This window comes from Plectropomus leopardus, chromosome 23 (assembly GCF_026936395.1).
Source record: "Plectropomus leopardus strain MGB_pleo_1.0 chromosome 23, ASM2693639v1, whole genome shotgun sequence".
Classification (NCBI taxonomy): Eukaryota; Metazoa; Chordata; class Actinopteri; order Perciformes; family Serranidae; genus Plectropomus; species Plectropomus leopardus.
In genome coordinates this window covers 2,696,601-2,718,152 of record NC_142198.1, presented here as the reverse complement: position 1 = coordinate 2,718,152, position 21,552 = coordinate 2,696,601, and the positions used below count along the sequence as shown (strand labels likewise).

The 21,552-nt window shown below is 38.8% G+C and overlaps 2 protein-coding genes across 2 annotated transcripts in view; one reads left to right on the top strand and one right to left on the bottom strand.

Annotated features, from left to right (window-relative positions):
* The first annotated feature begins 537 nt into the window (after positions 1-537).
* Positions 538-4,758, top strand: ing2 (inhibitor of growth family, member 2). Its single transcript, XM_042512397.2, has 2 exons — positions 538-834; positions 3,387-4,758. The coding sequence occupies exons 1-2, from the start codon at positions 690-692 to the stop codon at positions 4,085-4,087; spliced, it is 846 nt and encodes a 281-aa protein (XP_042368331.1). The 5' UTR covers positions 538-689; the 3' UTR covers positions 4,088-4,758.
* Positions 4,759-5,333: 575 nt separating this feature from the next.
* Positions 5,334-21,552, bottom strand: part of LOC148185581 (uncharacterized) — a 32,347-nt gene continuing 16,128 nt past the window's right edge. The window contains exons 20-30 of the mRNA XM_088073341.1: positions 19,398-19,526; positions 18,823-19,070; positions 16,300-16,465; positions 15,047-15,236; positions 14,756-14,889; positions 13,911-14,032; positions 12,497-12,645; positions 11,319-11,525; positions 11,034-11,128; positions 8,349-8,473; positions 5,334-6,429 (exon numbers count right to left, since the gene is read on the bottom strand). Coding sequence (XP_087929467.1) covers positions 6,182-6,429; positions 8,349-8,473; positions 11,034-11,128; positions 11,319-11,525; positions 12,497-12,645; positions 13,911-14,032; positions 14,756-14,889; positions 15,047-15,236; positions 16,300-16,465; positions 18,823-19,070; positions 19,398-19,526 — 1,813 coding nt within the window. The 3' untranslated portion in view covers positions 5,334-6,181. The remainder of the gene's footprint in view (positions 6,430-8,348; positions 8,474-11,033; positions 11,129-11,318; positions 11,526-12,496; positions 12,646-13,910; positions 14,033-14,755; positions 14,890-15,046; positions 15,237-16,299; positions 16,466-18,822; positions 19,071-19,397; positions 19,527-21,552) is intronic.

Below are 21,552 nucleotides of genomic sequence, written 5' to 3'. Positions count from 1 at the left end.
AGTTTACATACTTTGTGCTGGTGCTTATTCCTACTTTCGATAATTCTCTATGATTCACTGTAATGAACTACAAAAAAAAATCTACTTTAAATGTAATAGATCAAAAATAATGCAGTTTTTCCCCTCTAAAAACATGCCTGCATCATGATAAAAAGTTGGCATTTAAAGGCTTAACTCAATATGTTAAATTAACTCAAATATCATAGATAAGATCATATTAATTTGTAATAATTTTATAGTCTGATTTTGAAAGGAGTATTTTGTGTGCAGAGCAATACAAGTGTGTATAATATTGAAGCGGACCCTGAGGGTTAATCTTGCTGCTGCTCTTTTCTTATAAAACACAAAGTCGAATTTGGTCTCCGTCGAAACTCTGGCAGCTCTGTGTTTTCTATTTCCCCATTGGTTCAATTTCCCGGGAATTGTTTTTATGATAATGAGGTCACTCTGTGCCAATCCCTACCCTGCAAACCCATTTAGTCCCGCCTTCGGTGACGACAAAAGAGGGGAAACTGTACAATACCATAAAAGGAAAATACTCCCGCATGCGCAGTGGCTTGAGTTTTGTTTGAAGTGAACTGCTGCCTGGGACTGCCCTACAAGCTGCAAAGTCGCCAAGCATTTGATTTTCAGTGTATTTTTCACATTTCCTACATATTCTTTCAGCGCCTCTATGCATCGTAGAGACGATGTTAGGCCACCACTATACGAATTCCGACAAGTCGCAGCAACTGGTCAACTATGTGGAGGATTATCTGGAATGTGTGGAGTCCCTGCCTTTGGACATACAAAGAAATGTTTCTCTGCTTCGAGAAATTGATGCAAAGTATCAAGGTATTGTGCTCATACATTTCTATCATTAATTCCAACTGCGTGTGTACAACTGGCAAACATTAACGGCAGTCTGACACGGTGTGCTGAAATGGTGGAGCTGGCGCGAGCCTTGTGTTCCCATTTTGCAAAACCCGAGCGCCCCACGGTCATGTCTACTTGGATAAACAGTAATGTGACTAGCTGAAATATAGCTTATTACGCTGACGAGACTATTGCTGGTCAAACAAGTCAACCAACGGTCAGTTAACAAAACCCGGACACGCTCCGTCCTATTTAGTGTGTTACACCAAAGTCAACGTAAAAAAACAGAAATTTTATATTTCTCACTCTCGGTAAAGCTACACATCCATTGCGACATAATACTGGAGCTGTTGTGAATAAGTGATGTCCAACAGCAAATTCGGCATCAATATAATCCAAAAACCAGCACTATATTATGATAAAATCTTAACTTTTTCAGTAGATACACACTACCGCCCACCACGGTGTTTCCGCGCAGGATTATTGTGCAAATACCAGTGAAAACAATGAATAAACTTGGATATATACGTGGATTAAACGCTGTTTAGTGTGTTTAATATGTGCAGAATCCCAAAACACAGAAAAGAGATGTGTATATGATCATAAACCGTGTTCATTGAGGTGTGAACCCCTGCCACGGTTAACATGCCGTTTTTAAATGTGAAAACAAGCCATATCGATGTTTTATGTTGACGCAGGCTGAGCAGCGGAATAACTAGCCTCATTATCCATAAAATACGGGATAACGTCGACATATAAAATGACATAAACGGAGAGAATCAACGACGCATTCGATTCAAATTGTTTAAAGGGAGATTACACATCTCCGGGGGATAGTCTAGTGTCTGCCTCTTTACTCAGCTCCGTCGAGTGAGAGTCGCACAGCCGGAAAGCTTCTCTTCTAGGCAACCCCCTTCAGCATCTGACTGGCGTCATTTCCTGTAGGCAGGAACTCACTGCGGCTCAGCCCTCCTCCTCCTCCTCCTTCTTCTTCCTTCAGGGTTTACAGCAGTTGGCATCCTTGATGTCGAGATACTGTCTCCCCCTGGATGTGGGTCCAATCTTCCTTTTTTTTTTTTTAAAAAAAAAACGTCCTTTTATTGGTCCAGTAACCCCAAAAAAACGAAAAAGCCATTTTCTTCCCTTCACAAATCTCTTCACTCCATAACATCATCCAAAAATTCAGAGAATCCAGAGAAATCCTTCACAGGGCAAGGCTTAAAACCAACACAAAACTGCGACCTGTGACCCCTCAGGTTGCTCTGCCTTAAAAACCACATGATTGTATTAAGGATATATGGGCTCGGGAATACTTTGGAAAACGGCTGTCGGTAAACACACTTCATCGAAGGAACTACAAATACAAATTGAGACTCTAGCATGCAACGTGAAAGCCAGATATCAACAACATCCAGAAACACAGATGACTTCTCTGAACTCATCTGAGGTGGACTGACACAAAGTGGAAAAGTGTGCCGTGATCTGACAAGTCCACATTTCAAATTGGTTTTGGAAATCATGGACATTGTGCCCATGGCATCATGGGTAACTTCACACCTGTGAAGGCACCATGATTGGTAACAGATACATACAGGTTTTGGAGCAACATATGCTGCCATCCAGACGACATCTTCCACCTTGTATGTAGTCAAGCTACTACAACTACTAACCGACGATCTGTTGTTCTTTGAGGGGCAAACAGTAGATTTCACTTTTACCTGTTCAGCAGAATCCTGTTCATGTACGATTTTGAAGTCCAGCTCCCCAACCAGTACTGCACTGTGCAATACCAAACCCCTCCCCACCCTAACAAAAACACAATTACTTGCGCAGCCTGACCTAAAACCACAAATCCTATAATAACCGTACGCTGTTCAAATAATCTGGTAAAGCACCACTTTAAAGAAATCATTTTGGGACATTTCATTCATGTGAAACTAAGGCCACCTTTAGATGAGAATGAGAATGAGAATGAGAAAAGCTCTCCTTTGCATTTAAAAAAAAAAATCCATGTTTATATGATAACAATTCTTGTGTACATGGATCTACAAACATGCTGTAGTATGCATTTCAGGCCAGTAGTTGGCAGTGTAACCTTGTAATGACACACCATAGAAGAACCGTTCTTCCAGGATCTACGCATTGCCAGTTTACATGGCGACACTCTGGAGCCCGGTTTCAAAAGTTTGCATTTTCAGGCACCCAAAATGCCGTTGACGTGAGAACGAAAGGCAAACCCGCAACAAAAGTTAAATCTTTCATGCAAGAACCGTTCCTGTGTAAACAGACCCTTAGATGAGCACGAAGACACTTTGCCCCTTCAACAGATGAACATGAAAAAAGAAAAAAAACTTTGCATATGCATATACCACTCTATACAGTAAAGCACAATAAATAAACTCAAGGAACAATAAAAAAAATATTTTTGAGTGTTGTTTAAAAATGTTTTCCTAATTCTTATCAACATGTATTCCCTGTCTGTTTCTCACTTTCAATAATGTGCAAAAATCTCCATCTTTGTACCCTTGCAGAGGTGCTGAAGGAGGTGGATGAGGTGTTTGAGAAGTACAAAGGGGAGCAGGATGCAGCTCAGAGAAAGCGGTTGCAGATCCAGCTGCAAAGAGCGCTCATCATCAGCCAGGAGCTGGGCGATGAGAAGATCCACGTCGTGACCCAGATGACGGAGCTGGTGGAGAATCGCTCCCGCCAGATGGACTCCCACTCCCTCTGCCTCCAGGAGCCCAACGAGGCCGAGCGACTCACTACAGAGCGGCGCACTAGTGTCCAAGACACCCCGGCCCCTGAGCGCACCTCAGCTCGCCGCCCACGGCGCCAGCGCAACAGTGAGAGCCGCGACTCCAGCCACCCGTCAGCCAACGGCTCTCTGGTGGACGACCCTGTGGAGGAGCTGTCCATCCCTCAGCCTCGAGAGAAGAAATCCAAGTCTGCCAAAAAGAAAAAGCGCAAGGCCAAACAGGAGCGAGACGCCTCGCCGGTCGACTTCGCCATCGACCCCAATGAGCCCACCTACTGCCTCTGCGAGCAGGTGTCGTACGGAGAGATGATAGGCTGCGACAATGACCAGTGCCCCATCGAGTGGTTCCACTTCTCCTGCGTGGGGCTGACCTACAAACCCAAGGGCAAGTGGTACTGCCCCAAATGCAGAGGGGACAACGAAAAGACCATGGACAAAAGCCTAGACAAAAACAGAAAAGACCGCCGGTCCAGGTAGTGAGCCTTCAGTTGCCCCTCGCTCATCTGGAAGACGTCTCCAGGCTGAGGGTTAGGACTATCAGCTGTAGTTGATAACAGTACTTGTGATGTTGTAAGAGCACAATCGAACACCATTAGTAGCAGCGCTTCTTATTAATCAAGGACATGTTGGGATTGAACTCGTGCTGTTACGTCACTGGTTGTCCCCACTGGCTATAACTGTATCATAGTCCACAGGAAGTCCAGCTGCTGCAAGAATCATCAGCTCAAAGCTGCCACACTCCTCAAGTTTTTGACTTTCTGTGAGACTTTTATTTTGACGAATGAAGAAAAAAAAAAAAGAAAGCATCTTTTGATTTATTCTCCATTTTCATTCTGGACAAGGTCCGAGTTAAAAATGCGGCGTTCCTGCTAATGATTATTTTCTGCAGTTTTGGCCAAACTTTTATTTTTTTTTCTTTAACTTTCTACATTGTATGCAGTTCTTTGAAATCATCGTCTGTCTATACAATAATGGTTCATAGAGAATAACCTACACACGTGTTTACAAGAGATTGATATTTAATTGAGGAGATGATTGTTGACGGGACACTGGAATAAGATGTCATGTTTGTGGACATAATGTTTCACTGGTTCACTATCACTATTGTGTAAATTTCTTTTTATATTCATTAAAACAAAGTATAGTCATTCAGTTTCCTTTCAGTCTTCTTTTCTCCTTCAGCATGAACTTTGCAATATGGTTTCTGCATCAGTCTGCTCTGCCACTTGTTAAGATTGTTTTCACAAATCATATTAATATTCTTTTTTTAACCCCTTAAGCAGTGGGCCTTTGGGCTGGCCATGTTAGTCACTAGTGGTTAAGTGAAATATCACCTAATGGATGTACTAGATTGCTCTAAACTTTGAAAGAGAGACATAAATTCATTATTCTTCAACCAGAGACCACGGATTACCAGAACCATCTGGAAATATGGACAAATATAGAGCAGCAGCCAACAATGTTAAAGGTGCAAAAAAGGACTAAATTGCAGTCTACGAATATGAGTTTTACTTTGTATAATTTCCATCAGGGGTTGGCGGCTTGTTCCATGCATGATATATGAAATAACTTTATCACTAATGTTGAGTATAAATTGTCTAGTTTTCTCACAAAGCGGGTTTCCATTAATCCTCAAATTAAGCAAATCAAAATTGCACATCCAAAATTCACCTGATGGAAACGTTGAATTTCAAAAAAGCTATCATTTATCGCAAAAGTTTTTACACTCACATGGGGTGGTATTTCAGGCGATTCAAAAAAGCAATATTTTATTAGCAAAACTGCAACTTTTTCTTTTTTTCTTTTATAGGTCACATGATATACAACAGAGTCACATGGCCTTCTACAAAACATGGCGCCATTAAACCCAAATAATAATAAGTACAACCCAAGTCACATGACATTCTACAAAACATGTAGACGTATGTGTGATGGAGGAAGAGACCAAGTTCTTCCTAACTCTTACGCAAGACAAAGAAATTAGTCCAAGTTAGATTGGCTTTATTGAGTGGCTGCAATAGAAATTAAACCTGCTAATGTTTTGAACATCCATCGCCATACTGGAATGTTATCGTGAGAGGAAAGTTGCGTAACATCACTCAGTGGAAACACAGTCATCTCGCCATCTCTCCCCCTTTCCTGTCACTCTGACTGTACCATAATAAAGCCAAGAAAAGCCCAAAAAAAACCCTTGAAAAAAAAGAAAATTGTAACAGTAGTGTATATACTTTTATTATATGACAGTAGCTACTGTATTTAACTTTATAGTACCTGCGGTTCATTCAATAATTTTGTAATGTAGTAGTTAACATTAGTTATAAGTACATTTAAAAATATCAAGATATATATATTGTGTAATGCAATCTAGCCTTAAAATATTGCAATATTATTTTAAAGCCATATCAACCAGCCCTAATGTCCATGTAACAAACAGTGATTGATTGATTGATTGATTGATTAATTGATTGATTGATTGACTGATTGACTACAAATCATTTGACACCCACTGGCCTATAAGACCTTTTCACATACACAATAGTTATGAAGAAAGAGGAGTGAAATGCTGACTTTTCAGGAGTCTTCCTCCTCTTCCTCGCTGCTGCTGGACTCTCCAAACAGGTCTTGGTGTTTAGAGACTTGAGTTGCAGAGCTGACAGTCCCAGATGTCAGCCTGACGCAGATGAGGGCGGGGCTGTGGCTGAGGCCGAGCAGGATGGAAACCTGGTTACCGTGAAGCAGCTTCATACAGCGGACACGTGCGTCCAGGGAGAGCACAGACAGGACATTGCACGCCTCCAGATCCCACAGGCTCAGCTCTCCTGCATTATTACAGCAACAGAGAGAGACTAGGCGAGATTCTATTACAGATTTGCACAACACTTAAGTGATATTTCGGAAATGTTGATTAAACACAATTATGAGATGACTGTGTGTCCACTGAGTGATGTTCTGTGACTTCTCCTCTGGTGATAACACTCCCAGTGACCATGGTGATGGATGCTCAAAACATTAGCAGCTTTATTTCTTTTGCAGCCACCGCACTAGCCGTCATTATTTACAATCCAAGGCCACGTAGGCGTGTTATGGAGCCATAATGGAAAGGCGAGCCCCTTATATGTGGGAATGGCCACGTACATAGGGATTGCTGGGAGGTGATAGTCCACGATTTCACAGAGGAATTGTGGATTCAAAACTTCCATATGATCTGCTCAACTTTTGACGAGTTATGTGATGCAATAACAGCTCTTGTAGCTCCTGCTGCATCATGAGGGAGCAAGTTCCTACTGACAAGCACATAGCCATAGCATCATGTGACCTAGAAAAGCCTAAAAAGTGTTTCTGTTGCAATTTTTGAATTGTCTGAAATACTACTTCATGTGAGTGTAAAAACTTCTTTTGACAATTGGGAGTTTTTCGAAATTGACATGTTTCCATTATTTTATATCTGCAATTCCATTTTGCGCAATTTGAGTGTTGTTGCAAACCTGCCTTTTGTTACACATAAGGATATTCTGCTGTGTATGATATGACTGATAAAACATTTTTTCTTAGGTAGTAATGTGTACAGTTATGTTCTGTTTACACAGCAACGGTTCTTGCACAAAACGTTAATCTTTTGTTGTGGATTGGCCTTATAAAAGTGTTTAGGGGGCCTGAAAATGCAAACTTTTGAAACTGGGTTCTAGAGTATAATCTTTTGAAAACGCCACCCCTTTCTGTTGTGTGGCAATGTGCAGATCCTGTGAGAACAGTGATATCACGGCGGTACGTCATTCAAGCACATGGTCTATGGTGCGTCGTCACAATGTTACACCAGCAACTACTGGCCTGGCATGCATACTACAGCATTTCTGGTTGTTTTTGCAGATCCATGTACACAAGGATTGTTTTCACAAGGTTATCATATGAACACAGATTTTTTTTTGAAATGCAAAGGAAAGACATTTTCGTTTTTAGTTGAGCAGTTCCTTGCCTAAACATGGCCAAAGACTGAGTTTTTAGAAATCCGATTTTTGGAGTATGTTATTATCTTTTTAAGGCTTCAGCTCTAGAGGATCTGATGTTACCTGCTGTTACTGGTGGTAACATTGAGTGTATTTTGACAATAAGGTCAAGGGAGCAAATATGGCATAAGTGGCAACTTTACAAGCTCCCTGTAACACTGCTGCTGATCCAACGTATCCCAGCAGAGAACCATGGCCTCAGACATGGAGGCACTGACTCTCATTCAGAAATAATACATCTCGTAGTACAAAAAAGTTCAGTTGGTCTTAAAATTAAATGTATGTCAGCATCCTTTAATCCTTTGATACCTGAGCAAATTGGCTTAATTTCTCATATATATATATATGCAGTTTTTCTCCCCTTTTTAAAAAGATATCTAGTAATCACCACAGGCTAACTTTCAGATTAAAGTAGCTCTTTATGTTTCTTCACTGTTTTTGAAAGAAATTATAGCACTTTTCTCAGGTTTCAGAGATTTTAATGTTTGTGAAAGGCGCATGGACGCAGAAAACTGACGCTGATCCAGGTGTTAAAGGGTTAATCCAACCTCATCTTCCTGTAACTGCACTGATTTCTCTCGATTCAAAGTGTGAAAGAATAAAGAGCCTTGAGGAAACAGTTGGTTTTTAGCACCAAAGTGTGAAGACGAACACACACTTCAGTCATATGACTGAAAGCCAAATAAATCTTTCAAAGCCTTTAGAGGAGCCTAATGAACTGTTGTGTTTCCTACCTGACAGCAGGATGGCTCTGCTTCCTCCCTCTGTCACGTGAAGCTGACTGGAGGCTTGGATTGTCAGGTTCCCATAGCCACTTATGCTCCTACAGTTTCCTTTGAAAGGCTCCCACACGGTCAGTCTGTCAGAACAAACACGGACAGCAGTAGTTATTAACTAGAATTAGTTAATAGCTAAGTTTTATGCCTCACGTTGCATTTACAGTTTACATCCATCACTCTGAAAACACAAACGCTTCACAAAGATCTACACAATCAGCACAGGACTATAAGGTGCTGTACAGAAAATCAGGCAACTTCAGTTACTTGAGAGTCAGAAAGTGCCCAAACAGAGACAGAAAACTAAATATTGGAGTGCTATTGGAGTAGAAATGATATATATTAAAACAAAGCTATGCAAAGTTTAAACACTTCTAAAATGTGGAAGAGAACCAGCTGATCTGATACTGAGGTTGTCAGGAGCTGACACAGCGGGAACAGCTAACATCCGCCACTGAGCAGTTAAATGGTCCCAGCAAACTCACACCATCGCTAAAATAGCACCACTCTGTCATTTAACTTATTAATAACCCTTAGGTAACTGTAGCCATGTGATGGCAACAGTTAGCCCTGTGATTTAGTTAGTTAGATCTTCATTTCGAACATGCCCAATAAAATGGAAGAAAAAAAACATATATAAGTAAGAAAAACAACACCAGCATGCCCATTGGACATATTTAGTAAACTTAGTATTTAGCACAGCACAGACCTGGAATAATCTTCCAGATTATGTTAAACAAGCCCCGACTGACCAATTTTAAGTCAAAACTAAAACATTCCTTTTTCACACTGCCCACTCCACCCACTAATGACCACAAACTTATTTTTTAAACAGGATTTGATATCATTTAAATCTTCTTTTTATCTTTGCACCTCATCTTCACTTTTTCTATTTTAATTTTTTTCTATTGGCATTTTTTTATTTCAAAATTTCAAAATAACGTAGTGATTAATTTTTCTTTTATCTTATCTCTTTGTTCTATTATTGCAAATCTGTATTTATTAGGTTTCATGTTTTATTGCTCTGTAAAGACCTTTGAATCAGCCTGTTGTACAAAATGTGCTATACAAATAAAGTTGCCTTGCCTTGCCTATGTCATGTCCGAAAAGAAGTCGGCGGAAATGAATACTTATACTTATCATACCCCCCTTTTTAAAGTTTTATATAAGAAAAGGTTCATTTTAAACATGAGTATTCCCAGTTTCTGTCCCAATATTCACCACACACACCTTGATCTAATCAAACAAGAATAAAGACAACAACAACAACAGATCAATCTGAATTAACAAACACACACACACACATCACAGAGCAAAGAAACACATGAACACAAAAATAAAGGTCACACTATCAGAAGCAGCCTAGCTGTCTAGAATCATATCTCACTGCCTGTTTCCTGTATGTTCTACCAGCTCATATCCCTTTAACTGTTTTTAACACTACAGCTGTTCCATAAACAGCTGTTCCTTTAACTCTAATACAATGATATTTTGCATTAGTCCTCACTAACTGTTTCTTGAACACAAAAATTCTTCTCAAATCATGTGAAATTTCTTTCATTTGAAACAACTTTTGGATATTATTAGGTAGCAGAGGATTTTTAGCTTTTTAAATGATTTGAACCGTTTTGAAATCAACCAGATCTTCAAATTTAAGTGCCTTTTATTTGGTAAAGAGTGGGTGTGTTTGTAAGTAATTGTGCGTGCACAGGCAGACACTCCCTCTGTCACTGCGGAGTACTGCAAGGTTCTGTGCTTGGACCAGTCCTATTCACTTCATATACGTTAACCCTAGGCAACATTACTAGAAATCACTCCATAATTTTCCATTGTTATGCGAATGATACGCAACTATACTCATCGATGAAGCCAGAGGAAACAGATCAGTTATCTACACAAGTGTGTCTTAAGGACATAAAAGCCTGGATGAGCCGCAATTTCCTGATGGTAAATTCAGACAAAAGTTGTTGTTCTTGGCCCCAAACATCTTTGATTTTGATTTTTCTAAGGATCTAGTTTCTCCAAATGGCTTGCCCTGGCCTCCAGCTCAACCGTAAGGAACCTCTGAGTTATATTTGAATTTGACCTGACTTTGGAAGCCGTTCTTCCAACACGGTGTTAATGCGCTTTGAGGTCATAAAGTGGGAACAACATGGAAGCTACAAAGAAGATGGGTTGCATTTTAATGCTAAGAGCATTTGAACAAGAGGTTGATAGCTCTTTCCATTTTGGTTATATTTGTATATATTATTTTATTTTTCAAATGTGTTTTATATATTTTATTTTTATATTTAATCTGGGTCACTCTACATGGACAGCATTAATACCACATTACAGTTTACATGTGATCAAAATTTGATATTTAATATGTGAATTAATAAAAAAGTTTCGTCCCATTGACCAAACAATGACTTTTGCCTGCCATATTTATGCATTTATGACGTCAAGTCGGCAACTCTTGTTATAAAATAACGTTGTTATCAATGTTAGTATGCTGGCCTGGCATGCTTTATAGTTCAAAGTTTGCTTGCTTGCTGCAGCTAATAGATGCAGATGCTAAAATGTGCTCACCTGTGTTACCATGATAGGACATAGTGCTGAGCTGATGAATAACACAGCCATGTCACTGAGCTGAACACTCACCTGTTACATCCTGTGACTCCAAAGACGACCCTGTCTGCTCTGTCTGTGATCGCCACGCAGCAAACGCCAGCCTCACTCCTTAGTCTCTTCTTCACCTAAAAGAATCAGCACAAACATAACCTGAGGACAATATGAAATCAAATCATCCACAAGACAATCACAAATGACCTATTCTGGCCTCCAGAGAACCGAGAAATACAAGGAATAATCACTGAAAAGAGTAAAATAAACTAAAAGCAGAACATTTTGGAGCATAGCAAAGTGTAACAAAGATTGAGAGCGCACCGTCCCTGTGGTCAGGTCCCACAGGCTGATGTCGGGGGTCCTCTGCTGTTGGTTGTAGCTGTTCAGCAGCAGGTAGCTGCCGCTGTAGGTGACAGCTGCAGTGTGGAGACTCAGCAGTGACAGTTTATCCTCCAGCATGTGGATGTGTTCCTGTGACACCAGGCTGAAGACATTAAGGTGGTGAGCAAAATAGGAGCATACCACCACCTGCAAAATAAAGGAGGGGAACATTGGGGGTCAATGATGCAACAGCTACTGATAAAGTCAAAGTTTTTTTCTCAACATGTTCCCTTAAACTATAGCTCAGTTTGCCACAAGTCTAAACACAAAATTCAGCAAATCTGTTGCAAATTGAAACACTGTCTATATTTATCCCAAAACAAGCTGCAATGTGATGATATTAGTAGTATAAAGACTGTTGCCTTATTTCATTAACCCTTAGGGCCTGTTTTAATATTACACACACTCATATTGCTCTGCAAACAAAGTGTGCTTTTCAAAATCAAGCTGGAAAAATATTATATGTTAATATGATTTTCCACTTTCATTGAGTTAATTTCTTTTAATCAACATCAGTACTGATAATGAATATCACATATACATCAATTTTCTGAATTTTAACCTTTTAAATGCCAGGTTTTTGTCATGAACAGTACAATTATTGAGTCCATGTAAATATTTGTGTCAAATTAGAAAAAAAATACTTGAAGGTATACTTGAGATATTGCATTCACAAGAATGAAATAAATCTAAGGTCACCGTGACCTTTGACCACCAAGATCTAATCAGTTAATACTTTAGTCTACTTGAATGTTTGTGCCAAATTTGAGGTAATTCCTTTATGGTGTTCTTGAGATATTGTGTTCGTAAGAATGAGAGAATGAGAGATGTTACAGTGACCTTGACCGTTGACCTTTGACCACCAAAATCTAATCACCTCATTGTTGAGCCCAAGTGAATGTTTGTGTAAAATCTGAAGAAATTGCCTCTAGGTGTTACATAATGCTTCCAGGGCTGGGTTTGTAGAAATGTAGAACATCAGCATTTTTTTCTGCTGATTTGTTGTGTGTGGAATTCTACAGATACAGAGCTGATTTATCAGCCTAAAACATGGCAATATTCCTTCCAATAAAAAAGACAAAAAGATGGTTTAAGTTTCTAGTTGTTTTGCTGTGTACCTGTTCATCTCCACTGAGGAGGTACTGCTCTATAGAGTTGTATTTCTCTCTGTGCAGCCTCCTTTGGGCCTCTCTCTCCCTCTGAGTCTCTCTCTCCAGCCTCTTCTTCTTCGCACCCTGGCTCTCTGTTCGAATGTCCCACGGCATCACTGTGGCAAGGAAGGAAAACTTGGAGTTGCTTACAACTACAGACCTATCCACACATGGACTACAACCTAACCAAGTAAGGTTTTATAGCAGCACAGCATCAACTTTTAAACAAGAAAGAGTCCAACCCATTGTCTACATGTTTAGGTTTGATACAAACAAAATAAAAACAAAACAACAAACCCTCGGCTACAGAACATCATTTTTTTATTTCGTTTTTTGACCCTGTACTTATTTTCTACCCCTATTTTATTTTATTGTTTTTATTTATTTAATTAAACTGCAAAAGAAATTACCTGCATTTATTTAGTTTAAAAATTAATCTGCCCCCCTCACCTATTTATTTGTACATTCTGTTTATTTATTTATCTATCTATTCATGTATCTATTTATTTATTCATTTTCCCTTTTTACATTATTAAAATGTCTTATGTTCATTTGGTTGTGTATTTTGTTTTTGTATGTTCACATAAACCAATAAAAAGATTATTACATAAAAAAAGAAAGAGTTGATGATTCCTATATTTCTGAGTGCAGAATTTGAAGAAAAAAATGAGAATCTTTACCAATTTTTACCATAATATAGGAAGGAGAAGACATTACAGAAAATATTAATCAGGAATCACATGGCCTGGCACTGTCACTCTTGTCTAACTTTCCACAGTTTCTTTTGATGATCCATGAAAAGCTTTCTTAAGGTGTTTACTTTAACCAAATCTAAAACTTAAATCTATGTTATGGGTAAACAGAAAGAGTTTGTTTGTATTTGGGACTCATTTATGTCTGTCTATATCAAGGAAATGATATATGGATAAAATGAATGTATTTATCCTGCCTTTTATTTTATTTTTATTTATTATATTTTAGCTCATTTTATTTTATTTCTTTGTTTGTTATTTCACTTTACTACTCAATTTTTATTCTTGTTTTAAATTGTTATTCTATTCTTTCTTCCTTAAGTTTTAATTTATTTTTTAAATTATTTATGTATTTTGGTTAATTTATAATCTGTTATTGTTGGAATGTGTGACTGATGTACATATTTGATATACACTTGAAATTAAAAAAAAATATTGTTATAAAAACCTTAAATTTAACTTGACCTGTACCAAGTACTTAGTTGAACAAGATTACACCTAAAAACACTAAAAATACTGATAGGACACTAACAATTGGTTTGGATGTGTGGATCAGTCAAACCCACAAAAAGGTGACTGTTGCTGTTAAAGAATTAGATCAAAAAAAGAAAGGGAATCAGGGGGCTCACAGGTGGGCTCTCTGTGTGGTGTCCTGTCAGGCTGCAGGTGCTGGAGCACTGACTCTCTGTGTGAGGGTTTGATCTCGTGTTTGATGGAGCCAGAGTCCAGGTCCCAGAGGATCAGATGACCTCTGCAACAACAGACAACACACAGAAATCACACTGGAGGTCTGCTGGAGGGGATTTTTGCAGCCCTGTCGCCAGGAGAAAATTTTGGCATTGTTTGTCTCTGCAAACCTCGACTACATTACATTTGTACAGTTCATAGATCATATCAATGTCTCTAAAGTGCCCTAAAATATGAGCTGACTTTCTCATCGGGAGAAGACGAGATGCGAGACGTTATGACACCCAGGCGAGACGCCTGTCATGCTGCAGTCATACCAACAAACAACAAAACATTTTTTTTTTTTTTTTTTAGTAAGTCACTGCTGCGTTTTCCAGCGGTTTTTTAGCCACCAAACAGATTTTTTTTGTTGCAAAAATGTTGACATACAAAAATACAATGGGTCTGTACTTAGACTAACATTTCCTTTATTCTACACGCCTAGAACATGGAGGACACTCGCCTAGAGGAGCAAGGTAAAGAAAATATTTACATAGATTAAAATTAAAAAAAATCATACCTATGTTATTGTTATAATCATATATATATATATATATACATATATATATATATAGTGTGTGTGTGTGTTAAAGTAAAAGGTAGAATAATCAAAAACAAAGATCAAAACATTTTCCCCCTTTACTTTTCTTAATTCCCAAAACATTTTCATATATGACACTCATATGGTGTGGAGTGGCCCCATAACTGCAGACGTTCCACGCTCCCTGTATGCCACTGATGAACTCACCTGGTCTCTGATAGGCCCAGAAGTGTCCGTCCATCCCCCAGAAGACGGTACTCATGCTGAGGACAGGGGACAACTGAGATCCCAGTCTGTCTCCTCACGTAGCTCCGCTTAATCAGGTCATACACCAGGAGAGTCTGGGAGATCACACATGACACATACATGTTACTGTGACAGGATGAATGGTTAGTTCAGTAATTCAGAGCTTAATGATGTGCCAGTTTAACAATGTGTAGACAAAAAACCGCTGAACACATGTAGTGAGAATGAGCAGATGAATATAGAGGAACAGACCTGGAATGGATGTGAGGGGGCGTCCATGCTTCTACCTGTGAGGATGTAAAGTTTGAAGTCATGTGCGAACACCACATCAGTGCTGCTGTAGAGGCCGTGCTCCACTCTGACTGGTCGACAGGTGAAACGCCGTCTGGCCAGGTTCCACACATACACCGTCCCTGGTCTGACAGAGCGGCAAACAGCGTACCTGCCAGGAGAGGGAGCCACATTCCATCACAGGAGCATCATGGCACATAAAAAATTTGGACGTTAGGGCACCTTCAGGAGTCACTTTGGATGGGAAGTCTTCCTTGATACCAGTGGTCGAGCAAGTATTCAGATCCTTTACTTAAGTAAAAATACTAATACTGTCGTATTAGTACTGTGAGAGTACTCTGTTACAAGTAAAAGTCCTGCATTGAAAATGTTACATAGGTAAAAGTAAGTAAGTATAATCAGGAACATTTAGTATTTAGTATTTAAAGTGTTCAAAGTAAAAGTACCTATCCAGAAAAATTTTCTTTTTTTTTTTTTTTTTAAAAAAAAGGAGAATAACTCACTGAAAAAACGCAGTTATATATATTTTTTCTTTTTAGAAAAAACACCCCATAAACTCAAAACTTTAACACTCTAAATTTAAAAAAAAACCCATCAAAACTTAGAAAAAAATAACAAAAAGCACCCCAACTCAAAATTATTGAGATAAAATAGAAATGTGCTAAAATAGAAAAAAAAGATAAAACAATAAAAAATAAAGACTTATTAATGACAAAAAAGATGAAAAAACACTACAAACTTAAAATTCTAAAAAAAAACATCCCCTCAAACTCAAAATTATTGAGAAAAACATAGAAAAAGTTTTAAAATAGAAAAAAACCCAATACAATAGAAAAAGACTTAAAGGGTTTTAAAAAAGATAAATACGATACAACAATAAACCCCCCTCCCCACACCCCCCAACCCACCAAAGAAAATTACAAAATATTTAAAACCACCAGCCAAAGTAAAAAAAAAAAAATAGAAAAACAAAATAGAAAAAGATTTCAATGTTTATCAAAATAGTTGGCAATTAATTTTCTGTGAATTGACTGATGGGACTAAAAATCTGCCAAATGTCAATAAAACAACACAAAGTTCAAATCCCACATACAGCAGCCTCTTAAGTCACATGAAACATACTGAGATAATATTTCTTGACACTGACTAATATCAGCCGTTTCTGAATCAGAAACACCAAAAGATCAAGGTCAGTGTTCCATCTCAGTCGTTACCTCTGGGCTTTCCCCATCAGGACTACATCCTCGGTGCCGTCACTCCTCAGCTTGTGGATGTTATAGGTCAGAGCCTGGTCAGTGATCCTGGAGCTCAGATCCCACAGACGAAGGTACTTCTCTCCGCTGCAGATCCCCACGCAGAGACGCAGGTCAAAACACAGGCCTAAGGGGACAGGAACATTTCACAATTTTGAAAAGTATGGTAAACCTCAATTAATAGCCCGGGCTATTATTTGCTTAAATCATTGAACTTAACAGGCAGATATTTGGAACAGGCGTCTATATGCGACAAGCTTTCAATTACTTTCACACACAAGTTGCTCAGCAAAGATGGAAATACTTATTTTTTTTATTTTATTTTTTATTCTATTTATTTATTTATTCTTTTCCTCTTTTTTACTTACTCATCTCCTGCGTGCTTCCACCGTTAATACTGTTGTAAATACTTGCAGTTATCATTATTGTAGTTAGCATTGTTGTCATCGTTTTCATTGTCGTTGTTGTTGTTATTGTTGCTGTTGTTTTTGTTGTCTCTTGTGTCTTCCCCTCCCCTCTGTGTCCCCCAACCTCTCTCTTTTCTCTCTCCCTATCCACTCTAACATTGTGCTGTCCGGTAGCCTTGCCAATAAATCTCAGTACGGACTGCAACAGGAAGAAGTATGTCAGACTCCTCCTTTGCAGAGCAAATCTGTTATGGCACCTCAAGGCATCCAGACCTCGCATACTGCATGCCTAAGCTGCCGAACAGGACAGGTTACAAAAAAAAAAAAAAGATGGAAATACTTACAAATCATTTTATTTGACCCTTTGAAACCTAGGCAAATTGGCTTTTTTTTTTTTTAGAGAAAAACAAACAAAAACAAAAACATTGGCATAACATGAGCAACAAAAGAAAAAATGACCCCCAGCTTATCAAGAAATCAGTGAAAAGTGCAAGAAACTTAGCTTATAATCTGCCAAAAAAGCTTCACCAAAAAAAGAAAAAAAAACATGAGAAAGTAATTCTAACAAACAAAATACGAAGCAAGAAATTACCTGAAAAAAGCATATTTATAATTTTAATTAAATAAATATGAATGTAATTCACTGGACATTTTTTCTATTTTTTTTTTCATCTCTTTTGTTTACTGTGTCAGCAATACTGTCTTCCTTGGTGCTCATGGTTTCAGTAAAATTAATTGAATGATTGAATTGTGGAGAATCGTTCCAGGCTTAACATGTGTGCAGCATGTCCATATTAACAAACGTTTAAACATTGATAAATATTTATATGTGTGTTCTGAGCAGCTAACTAACGTTATCTGCAGCAGCTAACAACCCAGTTTTATAAATCCAAGAAATAACTTCTATAAAAATGAACTGCATAATAGTCAGACCAAGCCTCTAAATGAGACAGGCCTTTATTTGTCAAAATGTGTCGCCACACTAGGCTGGCAAAAGGGACTGGGAGTTTAATGGCGACCAGGCTTTTATTTGAAGTTTTAAAGTATTGTAGTATAATCAACAGACCATTGCTGTGTGAAGTGATTTCAGGGAAACTACACTTCATAAGAGTAAAGTTATTCAATATTTTTGTAGAAACTTTTTTGACATTGCATTTTGAAGACGGTCCCTGCTCACTTTGTCCCATCTGCACAGGTGTTATTTGAGCAGCTTAGAGGATGGCTTGTTTTAATAAAATGTTGCCTATGAATGTAGCTTATTGTCTACCCTGATGGAAAGCGGTGTTGCTTGTCTTTGAGGAATGTTTTGCTTATGATTTAGTAATCTGGACAGTTCAAATCTGTAAATGCTGTTCAACTATACCAAACTGTTTTAGGCAGTAGCTGTCCCCTCTTCCTGGCATTGGGCCTAGCACCAGACCAGGCCTCCTTTAGACCCTGGTTATGAGTTAGTATGGCAAAGAAATATCCCAAAGATAACGGCTACTCGCAGTCAGACACACAGCAAATACAGCCCCAATCACAGAGTCTGCAGAGCTCTGAAGCCTCGCTGCCACAGAGTCACAGACCACTGTTCGCTTGTTTATTCACAAGTTAATAATATTTAATGAATTGTGTGTCTACACTGCACCAAATTTGAAAAAAAAAAAAAAATTTGAGCTATTCTATTCATTTAATCCTTTAAAGCCTCAATAAACTGGTTTGATTTTTCTAATGAAACAAGGAGGGAAAAAGGCAATTAGCAAATTGGCAATGAAAAATTGCAATAAATTAGTAAAAGATGACAATAAATGACCTAAAAATGTGTTTTAAAAAGAGGACAGGATCATAAGAAAATTATCCCCCCAAAATAGAGAAAATGTCCAGCAAACTATACTCATAATTAGAATAATTTAAAATGTAAACTTATGTTACAGACATAAATAAATAAATAAATAAAATAATGATTTTGTTTGTCTTTGCATTTTTGTTCTTTTTTTGGTGCTTATTTGCAGATTATTGTCTTGTGATGTTTCCTTATTTTTCAGTTTTAAAGAAATTTGCTCAGGTTTCAAAGGGTCAAAACACAAAAACGAACCTTTGGTTAGTACTGCAGGGAAGCGAGTAATATGTTTGTGGTCCTCTGTCTCCAGGTTCCAGGTGACCAGCTCAGTGATGCCGGTACGTAGGGAGGGACAAAAGGCCACGACATGTGTCCCCGCCCAGTTGACAGAAACCTGGGAGATGCAGTCCTGGCTGCAGCCCAGTATAGAGCGCAGGTAGAGGAAGGACACAGCGCTGAAGAGCTCAATGTGGATGATTTCACCACCCCTCTTGTACGGGTATCTGACAGGGACAAAATACAAAAAGTGAGGTGTCACACATGGGCCAACTAAGTCCAGGGAAACACCACATTTTGTACAGAATTTAAATTTTGATTTATTACTCCTATTACTTAGTGAATTGTCCTTCTGAGCATTTTTACATCTTTATTAGAATTACAAGCAATTAAAATCTTTTATTTCAGGCATTTCTTTTTTAAAATTATGAACTTTTGTACATAGTAAAAGACACAGTGCAGACACAAATTCTCTCGGAGAGCTTCTGGAAGTTATAACAAATACAGAAATGGACCTGTATTCCCCCTGCGGTGTGTTTGTGGTGTTGGCATACCTGCAGAAGAGCAGCAGGTAGTCTTTAGTCATCTCCACAGCTTGTATGGAGGCAGCACCATGGCGAGCAGAGAGGACAGACAGCACAGCGCCCCCTCTAGCACTGAACACTGTTGCCTCACCAGCAGACCTCAAACACAGAGCACAACAACTAAAAACCCAATAATCATACAAAAGTTGTCAGAAGCCAAAAAACTGAGTGAACCTGGTTTGTAAATCATTACTCACACAATTACTAACAATTCAATCAATATTAAGTGCAATGGTGCTATTCACCTCTCACAGATCATGAGCATTACACACCGGTAAATTTTTTTAACTGCATCTTGAGCGGTTGTGACTCTATTGTGTTGACAAAATCTGTCCTCAGACAGACATATAAACACCTTTCAAAGTACTGTGTCTGTGGTATTTCTACTACAATATTTGCCACCTGGACCACATTTTGCCATGAGGACACAGACTCACAAGGTGATAACAACATCAGCCCCACTGACACAGCCAGTAGACAATAGCAGAATTAATATATCATGCAGCAAGACAAGTTGCCAGAGAAAAAGATGTAACTAGCTACAAAAGCTAAAATCTACATTACATCGGACTCAGAAACAATCAAGTTTGATATGATCAATGTAAACTGAAAGTTTATCTGGAAGCCTTGCGCTGCCTGACCTCATATATACATATTTTACTAGGTCCTGAATGTCAACATGATAGCGAGCACAAAGCAGAGGAAGATCTAGAATCCAGAAGTCTGTGAAAACATGGATGCTTCAAGCACAAAGGATCTATACAATCTGCACACTTTTATGGTGGTTCATGAGTTATGGCAAAAAATATGTTAAATAAGCTCATCATGATCCTGACCTTTGACCATTAACCACCAGATCATTTCTTTCTTGAGTCCAAATGAACACATAAGTCAAATCTCAGAAAGCCATCTACAGATATTGCGTTTGCGAAAATGAGACCGATGGAAGGTCACAGTGACCTTGACCTTTCAACCCCAAATCCTAATCAGCTCATCGTTGAGTCCAAGTTAATGTGTGTGTCAAGTTTGACTAAATTCCCACGAGGTGTTCTTGAGATATTGCTTTCAGAAAAATGAGATGGAGGTCACTGTGACTTTGACCCTTGACCACAAAGATCTATCCGGTCCATCCTTATGTCTATTCAAACATTTTTGCCAAATTTTAAGTAGCTCCCTCAGAGTGTTCTTAAGATACTGCGTTCACAACAATGAGACAAATGCAAGATCACCTAGTCAGCCCATCCTTTCGTCTTCTAGAACATTTGTGCCAAATTTGAAGAAATTCCCTCAAGCCGTTTCTGAGAAAATTGCGTTCACAAGAATGAGACTGATGAGATCATAGTGACCTTGACCTTTGACCACCACAATCTAATTGGCTTATTGTTGAATCCAAGTGAATGTTTGTGCCAAATTTGAAGGGATTCCCTGGAGTCGTTCTTGAGATCTCGCGTTCACAAGAATATGACGAATGAATAGACTGATGGACAACCCAAAAACATAATGCCTCCGGCCTCGACACTGGCGATGTGGAGGCGTAAATACTAGAATTGTCCTGCAGATCATCTCAAAGGAGATTTCTATAAAAAAAGGAATCATGAGAATATTGATAAGCTATCTGCTACAGAGCACTTCCCCTGCCTGTTGTTTTGAAAGTTCAGGCTTCATCACTAACTGACACTCTGTAGAAAGCAAACAGTAAATCTGATGCTCTGAGGCGCCCATATTATTACCATCCCTGCCGTCTCTGATTACCAGCAGCCACCAGTGACCCGCTTCTGTTGTTCACCTGACACCTCCTCCTGTCAGGTGTGAGGATATGGCCTCTGTGCTAATTACTCTGAAGCTACTGCACTACTGCCTTTTATTCAGATGTTAATTAAATGATAACAGGATGCAAAAAAAACTGTGCAAACTTTTTTTTTTATCTTGCCGCTATCCCCTGGTCATCAGTGTCATTGTCACTGATCTTTGTGACAGGAAGGCATCTCCTCTGTGCTACATTACACTGAGGAGGCACATATGAGTACTGGCCCGCCTTAATAATTCACAACGGTTTCCAAAGCCATCGCTGACATTTGTGTGGGGACTATGGATGCCTGATTTCACAGCTTGTTAACAAAGGGAC

Bases quoted from the DNA above. Each gene is read 5' to 3' on its own strand.
- ing2 (XM_042512397.2), top strand. From the start codon at position 690: ATGTTAGGCCACCACTATACGAATTCCGACAAGTCGCAGCAACTGGTC. The intron at 835-3,386 runs GTATTGTGCTCA...GTACCCTTGCAG, and splicing joins AATTGATGCAAAGTATCAAG to AGGTGCTGAAGGAGGTGGAT.